Consider the following 22,625-nt stretch of genomic DNA (forward strand, 5'->3'; position numbering starts at 1 on the left):
GTCGCCGATTGATGCCAAACTGCGCCGTGAGAAACACGAGAATCATGCCCGTACCCAGGAAAGCAGGTAAGAAATCAATCTCACCTGAGTCTTTATGAGCATCGTGTCTTCAATATGTCTTTCATGACATTTGAACTGTTGTAGTCAATATTCTAAAGCTCGAGTACATTATACTGTGATGCATTTAATGACAAATACGGCAGTTCAAATGTTTGACTTTCAAATGTAATGTGACCCAAATGTTTTTGTTTGATTGTTTTTTTGTATGTTTTAAATTAAGGTGGCTCAGGAGGTAGAGCAGATCATCTGCTAATTGTAAAGTTGGCGGTCTGATCTTTGGCTGCAGCAGTCTGCATGCCAAATTATCCTTGATACTGAAGCCTGGGCTGCTCAGTGTGATTGTTATATAGAATGCACTTGGGCAAAGAAAAAAGTGCTTTTGTGAATGAGTAAAAATGCATTATCTAAGAGGCAGTTCATTTACCATTCCTTATGGACTTTAAAAATCTTAATTACAGTTTGTCACAGTGTGTTATTACTGATTTATTATGTGTTTTATATGTTGTTTATTTGACGTTGTTAAGTTACCTCACGCTGACCATCCCTGGACATTAGCTGGGAGCCAGATATCCTTCCTCACCTTGGATTGTGCCAGTTTGGTCCATTAATCATGTCAACAAAGAGCCTCTCGCCGGGTGGTGATCGTTTCGTCAATGTCACAGCCTCGCCTGCAGTTTCAGTGCTCATATTTCTGTCCCTAAGCAACGTGATACACCTGTCCAAACACGCCCACGTTGCTTCATTCTCTGTCTCCAGCTAGAGGAAGATATTTCATATAGATTCTCCATATCCTACCTGCTTCTTATGGATTTTTTCAGTCTTTCCAATTCCATAATAGCTTGCATAACCCAAGTCACCCGCTCTCCCTCCGTCTCCATCCTCAATTGTTGCTAATCCCTCCTCTGCTGCCACAGTAATGAAGTGTGAAATGCTGCACAGTAATTCAGGGACCAAAATGCAAACGCTCATCTTGGTGTTATTTATGGCTGTTTGATTTTGCCTTTATGTAACATATAGCACCCGCGGCTTCTGCAGTTTGTCGTCTCCTGGAGGAATTAGTGCCATTAAAAGTTTAATTTGTCACCATAATGTACATGAATGCAAGCGTAATGTGGCAAATCTAACTAATGTGATTAGCTAATCTTTGATGCATAAAAATACTCTAAAAATAATTAAATAATTCAAAATGGAAATTTGTTATGGGAGCCTACATACTTGTATTAGCCCTTCAAAAAGGCCTTTTCCTTCTGAGTGTACTTTATGTCCTTCCAATCTCCATCTCACATGTGCGCTCGTCACCCATAGGGCTTCTAGCCAGGAAGTTTTGACACTTGACAGGAACTAGAGGGATGATCCTGGATCTCCCTCCACCTCATCTCACTATCTTCTCATCTTGCTGTCTCAGTGGGATGCTCTGAACCTGATCTGTGCAGATAGCTCTGTCCCACTGAGAGAGGAATCTGGGGAGGGGGTGAAAAAAGAGGTTTACCTCGTGACACTCCAAAACAAACACTTCTTGTGAAACACTGTGAGAGTCGCCGTTGACCTTTCCAGCTGGACTGAGCTGAGCTCGAGCGCTCTTGGGGAGGGCACCAGAGTTTCACTTAAAATCATTTCAGGGACTAACCCTAACCCACATCCATCCATTACAACCTGCAGCTTAATCATTAGCCGTCCCTTTTATGGCCTCACTGCCCTTAAATATTTTTATGCCACACACCTCACTCTGTTCCCTCCATGTCTCTATTGCTGTTGTGTCAAGTCATCAATCTTCTGGGGAATATGTTTATCCCAGCGGGGCTTTCGTGTTCATACTGCTGAGTGTAGACAGGAATCCAGAGATGTTTAACCTTCACGGTGCAGCCAGAGATCTGGAATATTTCCAGTAACCCAACTTACTTACTGCTGGCTTGATATCTTGATATCCAAGATTATCGGAGATGTTCAATTTATTCCCTTCGGACAGTTGCCAGGGACATCATATTTGGAGATGAATTTAATGACTGTTGGTCCCTTTTTAATCTGTCCAATAGCAATTCCAGTAAAAATCAGAATGAAGGCTTTTCTTGTATTGTGTCCCCATCCCACCTGCTGTGTTCCTTTCTGAAAGAGCTCAAAGGACGAGAGAGAGAAAGACCGATGAAGTGATCTGTCACCAGCGACTTTCTGCTCCCAGTTTCCAATGATGACTTCATGACCTTCACTATATCCTGCTTTGTCCTGCCAAATATCTGTCTGCCCCATCCATCAATGGTGCAGCATTATGCGAACGCATCAGTCTATTAAAACGTTTGAGCTTGTGCATTGTAAACTGGCAGGCTTGCTGTTGAAGTCAATCATGACATGTGGACAATATCCAAACTCAAACCTCGTCTGTAACTGAATCCTACTCAGTACGGTTTAATTAATATGTCTGCATGCCCAGCCAATTATCAAATTCTCTGGCCTTAGTGATGTTGATCAGGTAATTGTTCTTGGCGTAATGAGCTCCTGCAAAACAATACCTCAGCCTATATTTAGGTTTTAATTAAAGCACCCAGTGAACATTACTTTACCTATTGAGGAAAAGCCAACACATTTAAAGTTGGCCCACTCCTCTTCTGGAAACCCTACCCTACCCTACCTCGGTGCATTAGCCACAGTAAAGAGAATTGCAAGCCAACACATTTCAGAGAAAGCAATGCCACCCCTTCAATTATATCTGATGTTTGCAGATGTTATGCCAGGCCATCATTTGTCCTTCTGGTTGTCACGCTGCTGGCATCCTCCCCAGTGGAGGGTCACACAGGTCGTAGAGGTAAAGTTTCCCCAGGCTGAGATACGTGCCGGATTCTCCTCTTCAGACATAGGGAAACCTCTATGGGCACAGAAGTCACCTTTCTAAAGACGCGGGATCCAGTGCATTTGCATTCCTGTTAATAATCAAAACTACACACAGGATAACCATTATAATCAAAAACAGCTTTAAAGAGTTTGTAGTTCATCCCATTAAATAATCTATACAACAAAAGAGGAAAAAAAAGAAAAACATAAGGACAATGATTAAAAAAAATAATAAATATAAAAATCAACTAAACCTGGAGATATATAAACTCAAAGTGAACAAGTATCAAGCTGAAGCATGAATTTATTCGATTTATCCTGTCAAGTTTATGTCCTTCCTCTGTTTAGGCTTCCAAAATGAGCTAATACTACCACTACAAATTCATGTTCAAAACATCTTTGTATTGTGTTTAAGAGATAGTAACTGACTGAAGGTTAACTCAGCCAAGCTATACTTTCATATGGTACCACAAGATGATGCAGCAAGTCAGTATCACCTTTATTTAAACAGGCAAAAGAACAAATGGTGGTGTGGGAAAACGCTGCCCCCTGTTGGTAAAACCTTTAGTTAAAATTGGCAGACGGAAACTACAAACAGTACCTTTAACAAATAAAGTTTACAGGTATATGAGGATTTTTATAAAACAGGATGCACTGTCGCTGCGTAAAACACCCAACAAATATTTAAAGGAGTTAAAATCAACTAATCAAATTACGTCATAATACTGAAGTTAAAAATACTCCTGCACTGGATGCTTTTATTTTTAATTCAAGACTTTTTATGAAGCCTGCAACTGGGACTGAATAAGTATACAACAAAGTAAAAGTAATGTAATTCTGGCCATTCAACAGATATTATACAGCTTTAATAAAAGCACAACTTTCAAATTAAGTTTTTATGTACTGACCCATACAAAGCCTCCACTCTGCAGGAAGTACTAGATCACTAAAAGCAACGACTTATACAATTATAATTTAACAATCAACCCTTAATCTACATGTCCTCACCAAATGGCCAAGCCTTAAATCTTTACTATCTTTTTTAGTGGAGATGAATGACAATCAGGGATTCGGTCATAATACTGCCATAAAACTATATTTCAGTCTGTTACAGCCTCTTATGGTATAAAAATGAGGGGAGGGAGAGCAGAGTTTAAGTAGGGTGAGGTTTAGTTTAATTAAATTGTCTTGATTTTTTCTTAAAAAGTGAAAGAAAGCATGTTTTATGACTTCTCATTAAATGAACACAGTTATACCCTCCATATAGGACGTCAGAAAAACGAGCCTGTTCTGTCTTATTTTGTTAGACAAATCAGATAAATACCGGGATGTAACAGTCTGTTAAATGAGCGTGAAGCATAAAATAATCGAATCGTTTTCTGTGTGAAATCTGAGAGATGGTAACTTGACATACGCAGAGGCATGATTGATGACCGGACGGGTGAGGGATCACAGTTTTCTCCGAATGTCAGAAGACGCAGTGACTCACAAACTGGAGGAAGAACAAACGGAGAGCCTGTGACACGATAAACACGCCCACAGCGGTGGGAAGAAAAAGCATCCCACAGAAAGTCAATTCTTAGAATCAGCTTCCTGTCATCAGTGGCCATGAACGGTGTTCCCAGCAAATGTATGCGGAGTCCCATACGTTGAAACCAGAACCTCGAAAAGCATGAGGGAACTCCATGAATCAGTGCTGAGCCGACATTTCACACATACCCCTATGTGATCTACAATGTGTTGAGAGCAGCAGGTGATTAACTGCAGCTGCAGTGCTGGCAGACACTATGAAGAAGGTGCAGCCTGTAGAGGAAGATGAAAAGGTTTAAAGTAACCGCCGCTGCCACCCTGGGCGTCGAGCGGTCAGCTTTTTGTCATATAAGCTCATGTGAGAAATCATGTCTGAGGACAGGCTGTAATTCCATATACAGTGTCTGTAGTAGACAGCAGTGAAATGATGCTCTCGTTTTCTTTTCCAGGGAGAAAAAACAGTAGTGCTACAGAAGGTAAAAACCAGCATGGAGTCCCGCTGTTGTGAAGGCTTTGCATGTGGATATTAATGCATTAAATTAAATCAATGTGTCATTATTTATCCACTTATTCCTCCTCTTTTCAGTAATACTGCCACCATATGAGCCCAATATCCCCGAACCAACCACCAGGGCCGACTTCATGAAATGTAAGGCTTTTTATTTTAATATGAAGCTCCTGAGTAAAGAAAAAAAGATGAATAATTAATAATTAAGTAATGTCACGCCATGCTATTTTTTTTTAATTCAAAAGAATTATGGAGCAAACTTATTAAGATGATCAAAGATTAAAATAATAATGGTCAAAGTTTGTTCCACATAAAAAGGTTAATGAATAAAAATTTAGAAAGTAATCGTGGTGTAAGACTTAGATACCAGATCACTTAACACCAAATTCAATTAGTCTATTACACTTCCTAATATGTATTTAAATGGTTATTACATTTCCCAGAACCAGTCACTAACTACATTATTAAATAAATATGTAACAGCATATTCACAAATGTTATATCCCACAGAAACAGCGCACCACTTAAACGTCAAATGATTCAAAGTTGCCTCGTCACTTGCCAATAGTTGCTTCTAATTTTTATTATTATGCCTGTTTTTTTGGCTGCTGTTGTTTGGGGGGGGGGTTAGACCAGGCTGACTGTTAAAGTAAGGTCAGTAAATATTATTTACCCTGCTATACTCACTGCTCACACAGTAAGCAGCTGATTCTGAGAAAGACTGTAGGGGAACACTCTGCAGGGGGCTGACTCTCATATAGCCCAACTTTTTTTTTAAGCTTTTCCAACCCTGAGATTCATTCACTCACATTGCTGAGTTAGATTACATCATCAGGTTACTGATGTTGTCAGCAAACGTGTACTATAACATGATCCACATTGGAATAAATTATAAGTATAATACTGTATTTGCGCAGGTGTGTCCTCAAAGTGGGTGTCAGTCATACAGTGGGCCCACAGCATGCCTTAGTTTATCCTTTTTTATTTTTCTTTTACTCAAATGGGACAATAATTTACAAAATAACTGTGCTGAATGAAATAAGACTTTTAAAAAAATAGCGACTGAGACATTAAACTTTTCCCAGACATTTCTACACAAACCTCTTTCTGCAACCTTAGACGATGCCCCCTGCTGTCTGTTAGACAGAATAAAGGTTTATAGCACTGACTTTCTTTTTCAGACCCAGGAGTTAATCTTTACCAAACAAAGCTAGTAATGAGAAGCAATAATGAACGAAGGAAGGATGTTAAGGGTCATGAGGAGTTAAGAGAACTGGGAGTTCAGAGAATCTGACGGCACTGGCACTTCATGTTTGTTTGCTTGCTTGTTAAAGCATCGGCCTCAGCTTTAGCTGTTCTTCCTGAGGTCCGACCTACACACACACAAACAAGCTGGTTCTACTGGTTCACCTCCACCTGTAACTTACAATGTCATTGATCATCTAATGCACAGCTAATGTGGGTGATTTTACTCTGCAGGGTTGAAACTACAATGTCCCAAAAATGGATCCCAAAAACTGCCTCTTGAGTTGTTACCATGTTGTTTCATGCAGGCTGTATAAATGAGAACCACCCTCTGAAAAATATCACTTTAACACTAAGGAAATTAAAGAATGCCTGTCACACTGTCCACACACACTTGGGATGATCCAGTGTATCCACCTTCTTTTTTTTCTTTTTCTTTTTTTTAAAGGCATTTTGTGGATAAAGTTAAATTAATTATGCTAAAAGGGTAAGGTGGGGTGGGTGGATAGGTAAGTAGGTAAACCTATGTTTGCAGTGTTCGTAGTTCACCTGCCAGTTTAACGTAGCCCGTCTTTGAAGGGTCACTTGTCACTAGGGATGGGTATCGTTTAGGTTTTATCCGATACCGGTGCCAAATCGGTACTTTTGAAACGGTGCCGGTGCTTAAACGGTGCTCGAACCGGTGCTTAAAGAATGGAGAACACAAACTTTGTCCAAAAACCTCTCATGTTCAGCTGTTTTTTTTTGTAAAAAGATAACAATGTGTGCCTTTTCTGCAGCTATGTGGCATATATGGTATCACTCTTGGCTGGAAGCAGTGCTTAAACAATGGAAAAACCACAAACTTAAACCCTCTCATGTTTAACTGTTTCCCACTTTTTCTTTGGTCATTTTAGCCTTTTTGGCCAGGGTGAAGGGAGTATCTGCCATCAAACAAGAAGACAGCCGCATGTAGCTATGATGATGTTTGCTAGTTCACCTTACATGCATTAATGTAATAACGTGGTTAGCCTACTCAACGTAAATTACACACGAATTAAGCTACTCACGCAGAGAAGAACGGCTGCTGCTGCATCATCATCCTCATCATTTCTGCTACACTGGCAGGGCTAGGGGCCAGGACTCTATTCTTCGGGTTTTTGGGGGATGTTGCTCCGGGTCCGATAACTGGCAACCCACCCGACGTGCACGGTGTGAGGTCTCGCAGCAAGCTACCAAATACGGCGCATTTCTCGGCTTTTAAAAAAACCGCTATGCATCGCCAGCTGTTTAATCGGATTCTTGGTGTTACCTCCTTTGACAGTATCACAGTATCAGCTTAAACCACTTGTTGCAGGCTGCTGAGTTTGCATATTTTGCTGTGAAGTACAGCCAGACTTTTGACCGCTTCGCCTTGGACATTTTTAATCTGTAGCTCTGCTCTAACAGAACTTACGTACCTGGCCCCGCCTACTATCCTCGGAAACGTAAAATGATTGGCTAGAAGTGTATCACAGCTCAGGAAAAAAAAAAGCACCGAAATAAAGCACCGAAATGTGCGCTGCTTTTCGGTCTGGTTACTACCGTTTATGTCAGAACCGGTGCCATCGGTACCCATCCCTACTTGTCACATTAATCAAGTCTTTCCTCAACTCTCACTCTGAGTATCCCCCAAAATGAGAGAATTTTTCACATTTACCCAGGTGCTATTCATTAATATAAACTACTAATACTCCCAATAACACACTGGATTTGACAGAGCTACATGGTAATTCACAATATTTTCCAAATCCTAATCACTCCAGGAGCACTAAAATGAAGATTTTCTCTTATAAACAATCAAAAAACAGCTAAGTCAGCTATAAAAGCTTGTATGTAGAAACTCAACACAACAAAAATTTACACATGTTAGAAAATCTGTAATCACAGAAACAAAAAGAAAAGTGAAAAAGCAGTGGAGGAAGTAAACCGCGCAGCAGGGGTTGTGCTCCTAAATTGACATCATGGTCAATGCGCTGCTTGTACAGTTTAACTCTGAAAAATAGACTTACAAGTATTGCACAGGGGTGGTACTGGGCTTTTCACTGAAACTGGGAGGGAAGATCTTATGTGGCAGTTCAGGGAGTGTAAGAGACACTGCAAAACATCAGTGACAGAAAACTCTCGCTGGCTATTCGGAACAAAACAGCAGGAAGCACATTCTTCTGTCAGATGAAACCAAGATAAAGTTATTCGGCTCAGAAGGGGTCCGGCGTGTTTGGCAAGAACCTAGCCACGACTTTCACAATGAATGCATCACAGTGCTGACAGTGAAGCATCGAGGTGGTAGAGTGCCAAAGGTTCTGGGGACATAGCATTTCTAGATACCCTTGGATAAGATTCCAGGAGCCTGTCAGAAGAGGAACGGTCCAAAACAAAACAGTTTCTATATCATAAAAATATGACATTTAACATCTTTGGGTTACTTAACAGAAAAGTAAAACAAAGAAAAGCTGAACACAGCTGTCTATGAATAATGACGAACACCTGTCCAGATGTTTGGTGAGAAGGCCTGAATCTGTTTTAATAAAGGCAAAAGTAGTATTCAAGTATTCATGCAAGTACATGCACAAGGATGTACTTACGATGACAAAATAATGTTTATGTAGTGGAGGGGGGGAAATTACAATAATGTGGAATAAATGCAAAAATAGTTAATTAATATTACTATTTTAGGTTAGTGCCCCCAATTAAATCCAAAGATATCAGTTAAACATAATTTAAGCCAAAAATCAAACAGAAAAGTTGCACATTAATACTCTGAAAACTGCAACAACAGAAATTTAAGATCAAGGTTTTTGTTTTCTTTCTCAAAAATCTAATTTCTGAGTTGGATTCAGTAGATCTCGAAACTTAGACGTGCAATTTTAAAGTTGAAAGTCTTTAATTTTGGGTTACTCTGAAAGACAGCCACCAGTCCATCACCAGCCTCCCGGTCTCAGTTTGTATTTTTGCCCTCCCCTTTCCTCAGATTGGATCCCCCTCTCTTTCGATGACAGAACTGCAGAGAAACTGTTGTGGATTTCAGAGGGCGGCTCTAAGGTGGCTCGTACATCAGATGCAGTGTGCCCTTATCACCAGAGACCTGAGAGATACGACCACTCACCACAGGTAAGCTTGGAGTTAATCATCGTTCTGGGCATTATGGGAACAGGCTCAGGGGCCCATCAAAGAGGCAGGAAGTAAAACTAACAGGAACCAGAACTTTATTTAAACTTTTGGTCTTGGAACCAGCATGTTGGTGCTTTTTTCCTGTATGTTAAAATCAAAAATGACTAGAGTCTTCCAAGTTAATATCTTGATCTGACAACAACAAATAAGAATCCAAAGACAGTTTACCATAATTAAAGACAAGCAAATTTAAAAGGTTCAGAAGTGCATCTACTGGGAAAAAAATGTATTAGGAACATTACTTCATCAAATTGCCTGCAAATCAAATCAATAATTCTGCTCATCATTTAATTCTTGAAGCCATTTTTTTTGTTGCTAGCTTAATTTCCTACTATGGCTCGTCTAACCTTTAGGTGCTGTGCAAGGAAGGGCTGCTGGGCCATCGAGGGTACTGGGAGGTGGAATACGACGGCTGGGTGGTGATCGGGGTGGTCAGCGAGAGCTCACCCCGGAAGATGCAGGACGGACCCTGCGGCATCGGAGAGAACAAAACCTCCTGGGGTGCCGGCTGGTCTGGCTCCTGCTGTCAGATCTGGCACAATGCGGAGAACGTGGACATCCAGATGCCCCTGTCCTCCACCATGGGCGTCTACGTCGACCAGCCCGCAGGCATCATAAAGTTCCTCTTGGTGGAGGGAGAGGCTGAGAAGGAGGTGCGGCTGATTCACAAATTCAAAGAAAACCTCCAGGAGAAGGTCTTCCCTGGATTCTGGGTTGGTCCAAATTCATTCTGCCTTATTCGGAAAAAGGATCAGTGATACAGTAGAAGAAGCAAATCGGGGAAAAGGGAGGGAGGGTCACGTATCAATTTAAAAAGCAGGGGGAGATGGGGATCTTGTGATGTTTGGGGAACAAGTGCTGTAACCATTTCTGCTTTCTCTAGTGCATGAAGAAAGCTTATTGGTTTCAGACAGTCCCCAGAGATGCCCAAATGTCATACTAACAGGCATTTATCTGTGTTATTTAAACTTAGAAGAATGGGCATTTAATGGTATATTTCAATCCAGCTGGGACTTTTCATGAGCTAGACTGCCTGTTTTATTCAGTCTGGATGTTTTGTATGTGCCAAATGTAGTCAATAAACTCTCATATTGTGTAATAACACTGAGCTCTTCTATTATATCTGTGTGACTGCTGCCTAGCAGACTTAAACACAGAGCGCTGGTACACTCTAGAGGCCTTTTATAAGAATACATCTATAATGATACAGGAAGTCTTTTCTCTTGGTGTTGCTCCTTTATTTGAAACATAAAAGTAGTTAACGGAACATTTGTTTGTTTTTCGAAATGTCACACATGGACATTTATCTTTTCAGATCCACTCTACCTCTCTTTCACCCTCTCTCACACAGTCTTCTCATTCATTCAATCTTTTCAACAACATATCAGGAGCAAAAAAAAAAAAGAAGAAAAAACCCATCTTCTACAAATCAGTTTTGATTTACAATCATTCTATCAGTCAGTCATTCATTGGCAAAAGTAAAAGTAAAAATAGACAAGTTACGACGAGGTGCTGGTGTCCTCTGCTCTCTGCTCACATTATCTAAAGCCACAAGCTTCATATCAAAGCAACCACTGGTTTCTACCCCTTAGAAGGAATAGACTGGTTTCTATTGGGGGCAACAGCAGGCCTCTTGGTCATCTTACCAGGTAAATGATGGGAGTATACAGAAGGAAAAAAAAAACAAATGTGGCAACTTTAGCATGTTGAGCTAAATGACGGCGAGGCCCTGCAGTTAAATCTGACCTCGTCAATGATTAATGACCAACAGATGCAAACGTTTTCTGTATTTAAACCCACAGATCTGTGCGGATCTTATAGGATTTTTTTCATGGGAATGTTGGATTTATGTTTTCTCCGTAAAAGTTGAGACTCTCCCTGCTATTTTTAAACTTTAAAAGGACCAATTTGCCTATTTACCTTCTTTGAAACACGAATGCCTTTGCAGGTGTGAACTGAGAACCAGAGGTTAAATAGCACAGGGGCTGGCTCGCTCTTAAAAGTCACTGATTAACATGCATCTAATTTGTTTACAGCAACGATTTAAAGACAGTTTTGTGTGCATAGTAAAGTTACTAAGCACCACTACCTATTGCAAATCATTTAGACCCATGTTAGTTTCCTCCTGTAATTCTGGGGTGGAGGTAGGAACCATTTTTAGCACCATATGCTGGCGAATTTGTGTAAAGAACTACAGAACCTCTTATAAAATTTACACCATATGTAAGGGTACAGTTTCACAGTACAACTTCAAACAGTTTCACTGTAATGCTGACAGTGAAAAGAAACACCCCTGAACACTCCTAAGCTGAAATTATGGCCAATGTATCCATTTTTCCTTGTTTGTTGACATTTGTAAAGCTAGAAATGCTGCACAGTCGGGTGCTGCTGTGAAGGGCTGGATAAACTAGTTACAGGCCTAGATCCCTCTGTTGGTAAAGACGCAGGTTATAACATGTTAATTTTTAGCTTTGGTGGGGCTGATAGGTTGAACTGAGTCCATCTAGTTTGCGGTTTGCTTTCAGCTTTTCTGGTGTGCAAAGCTTTGCCAAACTGAGACGAGCTAAGCTAACAGTCTCCGGATTATGCCTCAACATTTAACAGACTTGAGAGTGGCATCGATCAAAAAAAACCAAAACTATTAACTACCACATATTGCCTCATCTTCATAATAAAGCTAATACAACTCAAAGTTGGAACTTAAGCACAAAGAAGCAGCATCTATGATGAAGCGGGTACAGGCAGCTCTTCCCCAAAGTCTCATCACTTCACAGGTAACCTGACCAAAAGGCAAACGTCCAAAAAACACCAGGTACATGTTTACACACCCTGTTTTAGTGACTTTTAGTTCAGTGCAGTGGGTCACTACACAAACATCTCGAGGTCCAATTGTAATGTAGTGTCGTGGAAGCTAGTATTGACGAAGTGGGAGGGGCAGGGGTAGTGTTGAAACGTTAGTGTTCATAACCACATTTCTTTAGGAAAGTTACTCCACAAAGCATGTGCCGTTAATTTTGGTTAGTGAGAAATAAATGGAGGTATTAGCTTTTACACTGTGTCACATACTGTACGTCACATTTGCCAGAAAATCCAGGGTTCCTCCTCTCACTCCTCTCCACATTTCCTCCTATCCCTTTACCACTCTCCCTCTTTGTACTTGCCTCACTCCCTTTCCTTCCCTCCCTACACCCTCTCCTTCCCCCCTTCACTCAGTGCTTGAGAGAGAAGTCCCCTGTGTTGAGACGGGGTCGAGGCAGGGCCCCAAACATTTCCGTCCCATCAGTGGCTCCAGGGGCCAGCAGAGCCTTCATACTGGCAGCGATGTGCTCCAGGTCAGCACAGCCCGACTAAGAGACAAACACAGGGAAAACGAGGGGTTAACAAGGGATATGGACTGAAACTGACCAGTATCAAATATTGCCTTTTCATGTTCATTTCCTGTACATTTCTGGTGTTCGACATTCCCAGCTCGACCGTAAACACTCTTTCTGTCAGTTGTGTTCGACAGTGCCGTCATGGCCATTAATGGGTGCAAATGAATAGCGTCTTTGTTTTAGTCTTCAGACAGCATGAAATATGTCAGGATGGACTGACACCAACGGGCATGAACGCTAAAAACAAAAGCCTGCTTAATTATCAAAATGTCATGACCCATTTCTTTTCAGGAGGTCCGTTTATCTATGCCCATCAAGCTGTTGGATCAGAGCATCTGAATTCTGTTTGCACATTTTTTTCCAGAATTTATTTTCAGGACTAAAAAAAAAAAAAAATCCTTCAACTGTCTGTTCTTAAACAGATAATAACATTTGTGTTTAAACTACCAACCAGGCATTATGTCTGCATTCATTCTGAATCAGAAAACCTCATAATGACATTCTAACATTTAATACCATTGAAATTTGTTAGTTACAGATAGTACCACCAGATAAACCTCAGCTCAGCACTGAGTTTAACTCATGGTAAGTTATCCAACCAAAAAAAAAAAAAAAAAAGTGAAATCTGACATGAAACGAGATCAAACCATCAAAAAATAATGTGTTTATTATTGTTTAAACCTTTTTAAAAGCATCACATGACTGCACTAACTATTCACGGCTGTTAAAACATTTCAGTGCTACTTGAATGTACCACATCTACATATTCCTAATTATATCTCCCACTATCCCCAACATTTAAAGAAGTAGTTAGAACCAGTCTGAACAGTATCAACCTACATGACACGCAGGCCAGCGGAAAAAGCAGAGGTGGGGGACTCATTGTCTACGTTAACAACAGATACTGTAACCCTGGACACGTCTCCGTTAAAGTTTCGGTATGCCGTCCGGACCTGGAGCTGCTAGCTGTTAGCTTGCGGCCATATTATCTACCTCGGGAGTTCAGTCATGTGATCTGTGTGTGTGTTTACATCCCTCCGAGGGCCGACGCAACAGCTGCCTGTGAGAAAATACACACAGTCACAGCAAGACTTCAGACACAAAACCCCGAGGCTTTCATTATTATATCTGGAGACTTTAACCATGCCACACTGGACTCTACTCTGGCTGCTTTTCACCAGTTTGTGAATTGTCCCACAAGGAGCAACAGGACAATTGACCTACTGTATGCTAATGTGAGAGATGCATACAGAGCCACCCCCCTCCCCCCACTAGGGAAGTCAGACCACAACCTGGTTTACCTACAGCCACAATACACACCCCTCGTCCAAAGGCAGCCGGTCACAACGCGCTCCATCCGGAGATGGACCCCAGAAAAGGAGGATGCTCTGAGGGACTGTTATGACACCACAGACTGGGATGTGCTCCTGAGCCCACATGGTGAGGACATAGAGGGGGCGACACACTGTCTTACAGACTACCTCAACTTTTGTGTGGACACGGTCGCCCCTGCTAAGACGGTACGGTGTTATCCTAATAACAAACCGTGGGTAACACAGGAAGTCAAAGCTGTCCTCAACATGAAGAAGAAGGCTTTCAGGAGCAAAGTGAAGGAGGAGATGAAGGCAGCACAGCGGGAGGTGAAACGCTGCCTGAGGGAAGCAAAGGACACCTACAGGAGGAAGGTGGAGCAGAAGTTGGAGAGGAACAATATGAGGGAGGTCTGGAATGGTGTGAAAACCATCACAGGCCACAACACCAAGAAAAGCACAGTGGGGGGGACTGTGGAGAAGGCAAACGAACTCAACAACTTCTTCAACAGGTTTGACCAGCCCACAACCCCCCCACCCTCACCTTCACTACAGAGTCCAATCCCCACTCTCCTACCTCCCTCGCTTCCCCCCCTTCCTGACACCATGACACCCCCCTCCTCCAATCCCTCTCTCAGCAGCAAGACATCTCCCCCCCTCCCCTCTTCCCAAACATCTCCCAGTGTCACAGTGGATCAGGTCAGGAGACAACTGAGGAAGCTTCGCCCCAGAAAGGCAGCAGGCCCAGACAAGGTGTGTCCTAGGATGCTAAAGGCGTGTGCTGCTGAACTTGGGGAGCCGCTACAACGAGTCTTCAACCTCAGTCTGCGACTGGGGAGAGTGCCCGCCCTATGGAAGACATCCTGCATCGTCCCGGTCCCCAAAAAGAACCGGCCCAATGAGCTGAATGACTTCCGACCGGTGGCACTGACGTCACATCTTATGAAGACTCTAGAGCGGCTCTTCCTCAACCTCCTCCGACCACAGGTACAACATGCCCAGGACCCACTACAGTTTGCATACAAGGCGGGTGTCGGAGTGGAGGATGCCATCCTGTACCTCCTACACAGAGCCCACTCACACCTGGATGGGGGAAAAGGCACGGTCAGGATCCTGTTTCTTGACTTTTCCAGTGCCTTTAATACCATCCGGCCCTGTATGCTTCAAGAAAAACTGAACAGGATGGAGGTGGACCCCTGCCTGGTGGCTTGGATCTCCGACTACCTCACCGACAGACCACAGTACGTCAGGCTGAAGGACATCACGTCTGACACAGTGGTCAGCAGCACAGGAGCACCACAGGGAACTGTGCTGTCCCCTCTTCTCTTCACCCTGTACACCTCTGACTTCTGCTACAACTCTGAATTATGCCACATTCAGAAGTTTGCAGACGACACAGCCATCATGGGGTGTATCTGGGATGATCAGGAAGAGGAGTACAGAAGTCTGGTGAGGAACTTTGTCGCATGGAGTCACACAAACCACCTGCAACTCAACACCTCAAAGACTAAGGAACTGGTTGTGGACTTCGGGAGGTCTAGAGCAGGTCCACTGCCGGTTCAGATAGAGGGTGAGGAGGTGGAGGTGGTCAACAAGTACAAGTACCTCGGGCTGTGGGTGGACAATAAACTGGACTGGTCATGCAACACAGAGCACCTGTATAAAAAAGCCCAAAGCCGACTGTACTTCCTCAGGAGGCTGAGGTCTTTTAACATCTGCAGGAAGCTCCTGAGGATGTTTTACCAGTCGGTGGTTGCTGGAGTACTTTTCTATGCTGTGGTGTGCTGGGGGAGCAGCACAGCAAAGAAGGACTCATCCAGGCTGGAGAAACTGATCAGGAGGGCTAGCTCTGTGGTCGGCATGAAGCTGGACACTCTGGTGACAGTGGCAGAGAAAAGGACATTAAAGAAACTGATGGACATTATGGACAATGCCAGGCATCCTCTGCACACGGCCATTAACAACCAGAAGAGTCTGTTCAGTGACAGGTTGCTTCTCCCAAAGACAAGAACTAACAGACTTAAAAACTCCTTTGTCCCACACGCCATCAGACTGTTTAACTCCTCTCTGGAGGGGAGAGGGAGGGGAAACAGGAGGACAAAGGAGGGGGGAACAACTAAGCTGTAGTGCCTCTTCACCTCACTGTGCAATACCTTTTGTGCAATACTTTTGTAAATAGTCAACGGTGCAATAGACTCAATACTTGAAATGTGCAATTCACTTGTATTTTTATTTTTATTCCTATTTATTCTATTTATCCCCTTCGTATATTTTATTTATATTGTCTCTGTATTTATATATATGTGTGTGTGTATAACTCTGTAACTTCTGTCGGTGCTGTGCTTTTTTGGAAATCGAATTTCCCAGAGGAACCCACCCGAGGGATTAATAAAGTTCTATCTAATCTAATCTAATCTAATCTAATCTACATAAGCACAACAAGACTGCAGCTGTAACTGTGCTGCTATATATTCAGGATATTCAAGATGAATTAATGAAATACGTTGAAATGACTCTTTAAAAACTGCAACGCTTGCACTTTTGGTGCAGCTCACATGCAAAGAATACATATCACAAACAACTATAAACTGAGCAGCCACCATCTCCCAAACAGATAGCTCTGGTGTTTCAGCTCAAGCAAAGCAGGCATCAATCATCTGCACAGTTGAGTTTCTCATATCTGACCTCTAATTTGTTCCCCCTCCTTTCATTTATGGCAATGAACAGGGGTTGTAAAACACGACACTCTCTGTGCAGCTCCTATCCACCATTTTTCGATGCATTATGCATTTACTTATGCAAACTATTATTTGTTTATGCATGACAGTGTGTGGAAAGAGGCATGCCTGAGTTTGGCCCAGCAGAAACTCCACTTTTTCCTGGACTTGCTCTCCCAGTTGCCGTTCTGTACTACATAACTTAGATTATCTAGTAAGTTAAAGGTATCAGCCTCCATTGTATGATCCATCACACTAACTTTACATTACATGACTGCAGGCCATAGAGCTACAGTAGCAGACACCATCTGGCAAATTAAATTGTGGGGTGGCCTAGCATGTTATCTGTGATCGACACAGACGCACTACAAATAAATTCATGAGAGCTGCTGAACGTTGTTGTGATGCGATTTGATAACATTAGCACACAGATTAGTTTGATAAGAGCAGATGTGAGGTCACTGACGGGCAATCAAAAGGAAACGCATCATTAGATTTAATAAAATTGAATTCTCTTTGGAGTCGAATGTTATTGGACTGTTATTCAGGATTATGTAAGTATATTAGTGGGTCTACTGCATATTTATTAAACTGTATAATGCTGAAATGCTTAAAAAAAACAAAACATTCAAAATGGTTGAAAATGAAACACTGCAAAAGGCACCACTAATTCAACCTACAATCCAAAGTTTCTGCTGGTTTATACTCTAAACTATCACTTTGCATTTTATGTAATGTTTTGGTCCCAGTAAGGATTCTAACAATTTTTCCAGTTACCCGACTGCTCAGTAGTCAGTGCTGCTGGCCCCTTTTGACCTGAGTCTGTATGTAACCAACCATGGTGATCAACACTTAGGAGAAGTTAAGAGTTAAAACTAGTTAGTCTGAGCTGTAAACGACTGACTGGCTGCCCACCGATCTCCATGTGTGACACAGAAGGTCAGATCATTTGGCCTCAGTGTCTGAGATGCGCTCACCCGTTCTCCACTGTTGCTGTCTCCCTGAGCAGCTCTGCCTCCTCTGCAGCCCCACACAGGCACAGATACAGGCAGGGAGCGGGCCAACGCCATGGGATGGGACTGACGGGATGAATACGCACCCTGACCCACAGCCATACCGCGCGATGGCGGAGGGGCATCCTCACTCAAGGAGCCTGAAACAAATTTAAAAATAAAGAAATTCAGCTCATGCACATATGTGTATGTGTACATATGATGCTCGGCATATTGAACGCTCACCATCCGTGCTCTCTTCCTCTCCATCAGATTCAAAGAACGGCTCACAGTCCCGAGAAACAGAGTCCTCATCCATAGAGAACACACCTGAAGCAGAAGGCATACTTTGAATTGGAATAAACACAACATATGCATTACAAATTGATTTCTCAAAATGTTTTTGCACCCATTTCAACAACATCAAAATGTTTTAAAACTCTTTGTTTTAACATTTCTGTTTCAGAAAGTGAAAACGGAACGAATGAAGCGTTTTAATGATCAAAACACTGAAACAACCTGAATAATGAGCAACCTCCTCATTATCTAAAGTGTGTGTGGCTGGAAAATATGGCCAGCTCATAAAACTAGCAATTAAATAGTCCGAGGATGGAGAGTAATGGTGCCAGAGAGCCTGCAAGACTAAATGAGCAAATCACTACCAAGTCCCATGAAGATATTTTGGGTTTTCCCAGGGATTTTCCTTTTTTGGATGACAATTAGAGACTGATTGTAAAAATTAAAAAATGAATAATAATTATTATTATTATTTGACAAATGTCAAAGATCTCTCACACTGAAAGATTATCATGCATTATATCTGAGCATGGTTATGAAACTTTGATAAATACTGGAAAGGATGCACTGAGTTTACCAAAACACAGGATATCAACAAAAACACCTCACACCAACTGAGCACGGTGGTGGAGGAATGATGAATGATGCTTGTTTTGCACCATCATTTGCGGGACATGGGCACCGTGCAATCATTGAATCAAGCATGAACTCCTCTGTCTACCCAAGTATTCTACAGTCAAATGTGGGTCCATCTGTCCAGCAGCTAAAAATAGCTGAAACTGGATCGTGCAACAGGACAGTGATCTTAAGCACAACAGAAAATCTCCAACAGAATAGCTTGGAAAAACAAAAACAAAAAAGAACCAAGATTTCACAATGGCTCAGTCCAGCCCTCAACCTCACTGAAATGCTGTGGCGGGACCTTAAGAGAGCTGTGCATAAATGAATGGCCACAAAAAACCATCTTTAGGCCTACAAAACAGACTAGGTAAAAGCAACGTGTTGAATTTTTATTAAAATAATTCAGCAAACATAAAGTCAAACTACAACTGAATAAGTGTGGATGCTGACGTGGTTTTCATGTGTCCTTTTGTGAAACCGAGTGTAGTTTAATAGAACTTATATGTGGGCATATGTATTATAATAATTAAGGTTTTTTTTTCTTAAATTAAAAAAAAAAAACAGAATACTTCAAGTCATCACGTTTCCAGTGATAACACAGTAAGAATCTGCATGGATCAGGGACAGCAACAGATTACAGTGTCGTTCCTCACCTGCACTTTCATTCCCATAGGGTCTCCTCTCATCCATGTCCTCTTCCTCTTCTTCATCCTCACCCTCTTCTTCTAAATCCTCAATCCCAGACCTCTGTCGACCTCGCTCGGCCTCCAACGCGCTCTTCTCACGTTCCCTCTCTCCGGTACCGTTCTGCCCGCCGCCCTGCCCGGGCACAGCTCCTGAGCTGTAGATCGACGGGTAGTTTTGGGAGTACAGTCTTCCACTAGGACTGACTCCTCCCACTACAACGTCACTTGTTAAGCTCTGCACCAACAACAGAGAATCAAACACATTACAGATGTGAACTTTCTGAATCAATACCGCAGTTTGCTATCTAAAGCAAACAGTTCACTCACCCCCCTGTTTCCAGGGTCAGAGGTCAAGTCAACCACTAGCTTGGTTCCTCCCTCTCCTCCAGCTTGGCGTGTGTGCTTTTGGGCTGTTAGCATGGTTGTGGAGTGCAGCACACCGATGTCATCCATGTAGCGACGTGCCGACTCAGCCAGAAATCCCTGACCCCATACATTATAAGAGAAATCGCACTCCCTGGAAAAGGCACTGCCGCTCTCCCGCTTCCTCCCCACTTCTCCTTCTCCAGTCACCGACCGGAACTTCTTACAGGCTGTGAGTATGGCCAGGTCGCAGCCAGACTTTTGGCAATACACTTCTGCTGCAGAAAGTAGTGCCAGCCAGCTCTCTTTGTGGTTGTCTGGGATTTCGAGCTCGGATGACTGCGTGATGGAGGCCATAATGGTGCTAAATGCTGTTTACAGATTTCTTTGATGAGCTGATTTGATGAGACAACTGAGTAATACTAAGAAGTGATGAAGAGCTTTGAGGACTTGGGGGCACCAAACTTAACAAAATACTGACTTTGGTAGCTGTGGCGTGTCTGACTTTGCTCAAATGGCTGAAAACTTACAGTTACTCACTTGCTGGTGTATGGATAGTTTTTGCACTGATGAAGATGAAGGGGAAGGGTAGGACCTATTAGGCAGAGAGGCACTGGGTGACTTTGAGATATGACATACAAGGTGGTGTCCTTACACACTGGAGAGCCAGGGGAGAGAAGAGGTGTTGTCAAGTTGCTGGTGATACCTAAAAAAATAGAAATAAATAGAGTTAGGTTAAATCACTGCTGTTTTTTTTTTCCATGTGAACAATAAAGACAAAAAGGTTGGAAGAACTTAAAAAAATGCAGACTCAATTTGTGAATTTGTGACTTCTCAAAGAACATTACAAAAAGACTTAAAAGTTCTTCAAGCACAATCCAAGACTGAGATCATAGTGGAATTGCCTCTAATTACATTGAACATCTGATGTTTAAAGACAATTAAAGGATTCCAATTATACTTTAACCCCTTTAACAGCCACCATCAAATAACGCAGGGGTTGAAAGAGTTGCATATTAGGCAACAGCCACCTAACACAGGACCCTGGAAAGATTACCTAAAATTCAGCTTCCACTGGATTGTAAGAAAATACATAAATCATACAGAGTACCAGTGCTTGTTCCTGTTACTGCATGTCACAGACATTAAAAACAGACTGATTTTGCAGGGGTTAGATGGGAACATTTCTCACGATTCACTAATTTTATATGGGTTTAGCTCCATAGTGTAGTGATTAACACATTCACTTGGCAAGCAAACGGTCAGTGGTTTCACTCTAGCCCAAAATACAAATCCCTTTGAGATATCAGCAGGAAAGGAAAACTCTTCCATATCAAAATAAGTGGTGATGCCATTTACAAGTACCTGTAAACTCCATAAAAAGGGAAAGATGACAACCTAACCCTACCCCAACTCACTAGGTGGATGTGAAGAGGTTAACTAGGGTTTAGTCAACCTAGAAAACACTCCCAAGTCAATCACAGAAAGTTGATTCTGGACGTAGTTTTTTCAGACTGAAAAACTTGTGGGGGGGAGTCTGGTGTACACAAGTCAACATGTGAGTCTCACAAGGAATGCAGCAAGAAAAAGAAAAAAAAGTGTTGATCTATGGATGTACCCCTACTGGCACCCAAAGATGGTCCTCAGACATTACAGCAGCTGAAATAGCATACCTTAGCTTCCCTTTATGCTTACACGCAGTTGTAACAATTGCATTCAAATAAACTGTTGTATATTTATTCTTCGTGTGATCGACCCCAAACCTTCAACCTGCGTAGTTTATTTTATTAAGTTAAATATAATAAAATACCACCCTAATGCCTTCCACACTGTTGCATGCAAACACGCTCTCTGACCCACATTTGGTTTTATGGGACCTGGTCTAATTTAGGTGTGTGCAGGTTAACGTGTAAACCTACATGAATTAGTCTGACTGTCGCAGCCCCCACCAGTTCTGTGGGCTGCATGACACCTACCGATGCTAACTAATATAGCTACTGCACCGCTTTCAAACCACTCTGCTCGCTCCTGCTTCCATTTGCTGCCACATCTGCACTGATCTATGTCTCATTTCTGAACTGCACGCTGTGGGCATTACTGCACGGTTGCCACCACTGCTGCTGTTGTTGTTGCTGCTGTTGTTGTTGTTGTCGCTGATCTTGTTGTTTAATCAGTGTTGTGTGCAACCTCCTCATGATGGAAGCACACTTCACCTCCATTTTCGGGCTTTAGTAGGAGTCAAGATTTGGAAAGATAAATTACAAAAACGAGGTGAGACCTTCACCTACCTTGTCAGTTTCTTTCTTCCACGCTGCCAGATGTTTATCGACCTTAAAGTTGTTTGAATCTTTCGTACTGTGCCTTCTACCACGGTTTCTCTCCCCTTGCTAGGCTCGACACCAGCGAGAGCAAGCTAGCAAGGATTAATAAGGCCTTTTCCGGTCAGGAATTTCGCAATAAAAGTCTGTTTCGTCAACATAACACGGCGTGCATTTTTTTTAAATTAAGTAAAATACAATTATTTAAAGTAAAATAATCTTGAACTCAAAGCTGTTGGTAAAAAATATTACTTTCGGAGAAAAAGTATTTTTTAAACTCTTACTTTACAGGAGAAAAATCAGTATACAGTTACCCATTGTTTTTTAAGGGGTTTTTAATCAATAAATTTAATACCTGCATTTTTTTAATCTCTCAGTGTGCATTTAAAGTGAATTTAGATTAAGTTTCAACATAACTTATCAAATAAGCGTCCTAGTGTTTCAAAGGCCAGATTTGCTTTAAATGATTTTTGTGTAAACTTGGATAACTTGTTTATTTACTTCCTAATAACTTCCAAAACTTGAAATTAATTAATTATAGGTAGTTACATACATTACTTGAGTTTATTGCCAGAGAGTCGCGTGGACATGT

At 42.0% G+C, this 22,625-nt stretch overlaps 2 protein-coding genes across 2 annotated transcripts; one reads left to right on the forward strand and one right to left on the reverse strand.

Moving 5' to 3' along the window:
• On the forward strand, nucleotides 1-10,169 carry LOC146634172 (tripartite motif-containing protein 16). Its single transcript, XM_085352844.1, has 5 exons — nucleotides 1-66; nucleotides 4,863-4,889; nucleotides 5,000-5,062; nucleotides 9,156-9,295; nucleotides 9,709-10,169. Exons 1-5 carry the CDS (start codon nucleotides 12-14, stop codon nucleotides 10,111-10,113), a joined length of 690 nt encoding a protein of 229 aa, XP_085208970.1. The 5' UTR covers nucleotides 1-11; the 3' UTR covers nucleotides 10,114-10,169.
• Nucleotides 10,170-10,554: 385 nt separating this feature from the next.
• On the reverse strand, nucleotides 10,555-22,126 carry akt1s1 (AKT1 substrate 1 (proline-rich)). Its single transcript, XM_085351838.1, has 6 exons — nucleotides 22,004-22,126; nucleotides 19,680-20,421; nucleotides 19,320-19,587; nucleotides 17,995-18,078; nucleotides 17,734-17,909; nucleotides 10,555-12,702 (listed from the first exon to the last, which is right to left on the reverse strand). Exons 2-6 carry the CDS (start codon nucleotides 20,070-20,072, stop codon nucleotides 12,565-12,567), a joined length of 1,059 nt encoding a protein of 352 aa, XP_085207964.1. The 5' UTR covers nucleotides 20,073-20,421; nucleotides 22,004-22,126; the 3' UTR covers nucleotides 10,555-12,564.
• Nucleotides 22,127-22,625: the final 499 nt, after the last annotated feature.

This window comes from Diplotaxodon limnothrissa, linkage group LG4 (genome assembly GCF_057381915.1).
Source record: "Diplotaxodon limnothrissa isolate DT_005_m linkage group LG4, D_limnothrissa_male_GT1.1, whole genome shotgun sequence".
Taxonomy (NCBI): Eukaryota; Metazoa; Chordata; class Actinopteri; order Cichliformes; family Cichlidae; genus Diplotaxodon; species Diplotaxodon limnothrissa.

Bases quoted from the DNA above. Each gene is read 5' to 3' on its own strand.
- akt1s1 (XM_085351838.1), bottom strand. From the start codon at position 20,072: ATGGCCTCCATCACGCAGTCATCCGAGCTCGAAATCCCAGACAACCAC. The intron at 19,588-19,679 runs GTGAGTGAACTG...TTGTTGGTGCAG, and splicing joins CTGACCCTGGAAACAGGGGG to AGCTTAACAAGTGACGTTGT. The intron at 18,079-19,319 runs GTGAGGAACGAC...CTTCTGCTTCAG, and splicing joins CTATGGGAATGAAAGTGCAG to GTGTGTTCTCTATGGATGAG.
- LOC146634172 (XM_085352844.1), top strand. From the start codon at position 12: ATGCCAAACTGCGCCGTGAGAAACACGAGAATCATGCCCGTACCCAGG. The intron at 67-4,862 runs GTAAGAAATCAA...TTTCTTTTCCAG, and splicing joins GCCCGTACCCAGGAAAGCAG to GGAGAAAAAACAGTAGTGCT. The intron at 5,063-9,155 runs GTAAGGCTTTTT...CCCTTTCCTCAG, and splicing joins CAGGGCCGACTTCATGAAAT to ATTGGATCCCCCTCTCTTTC.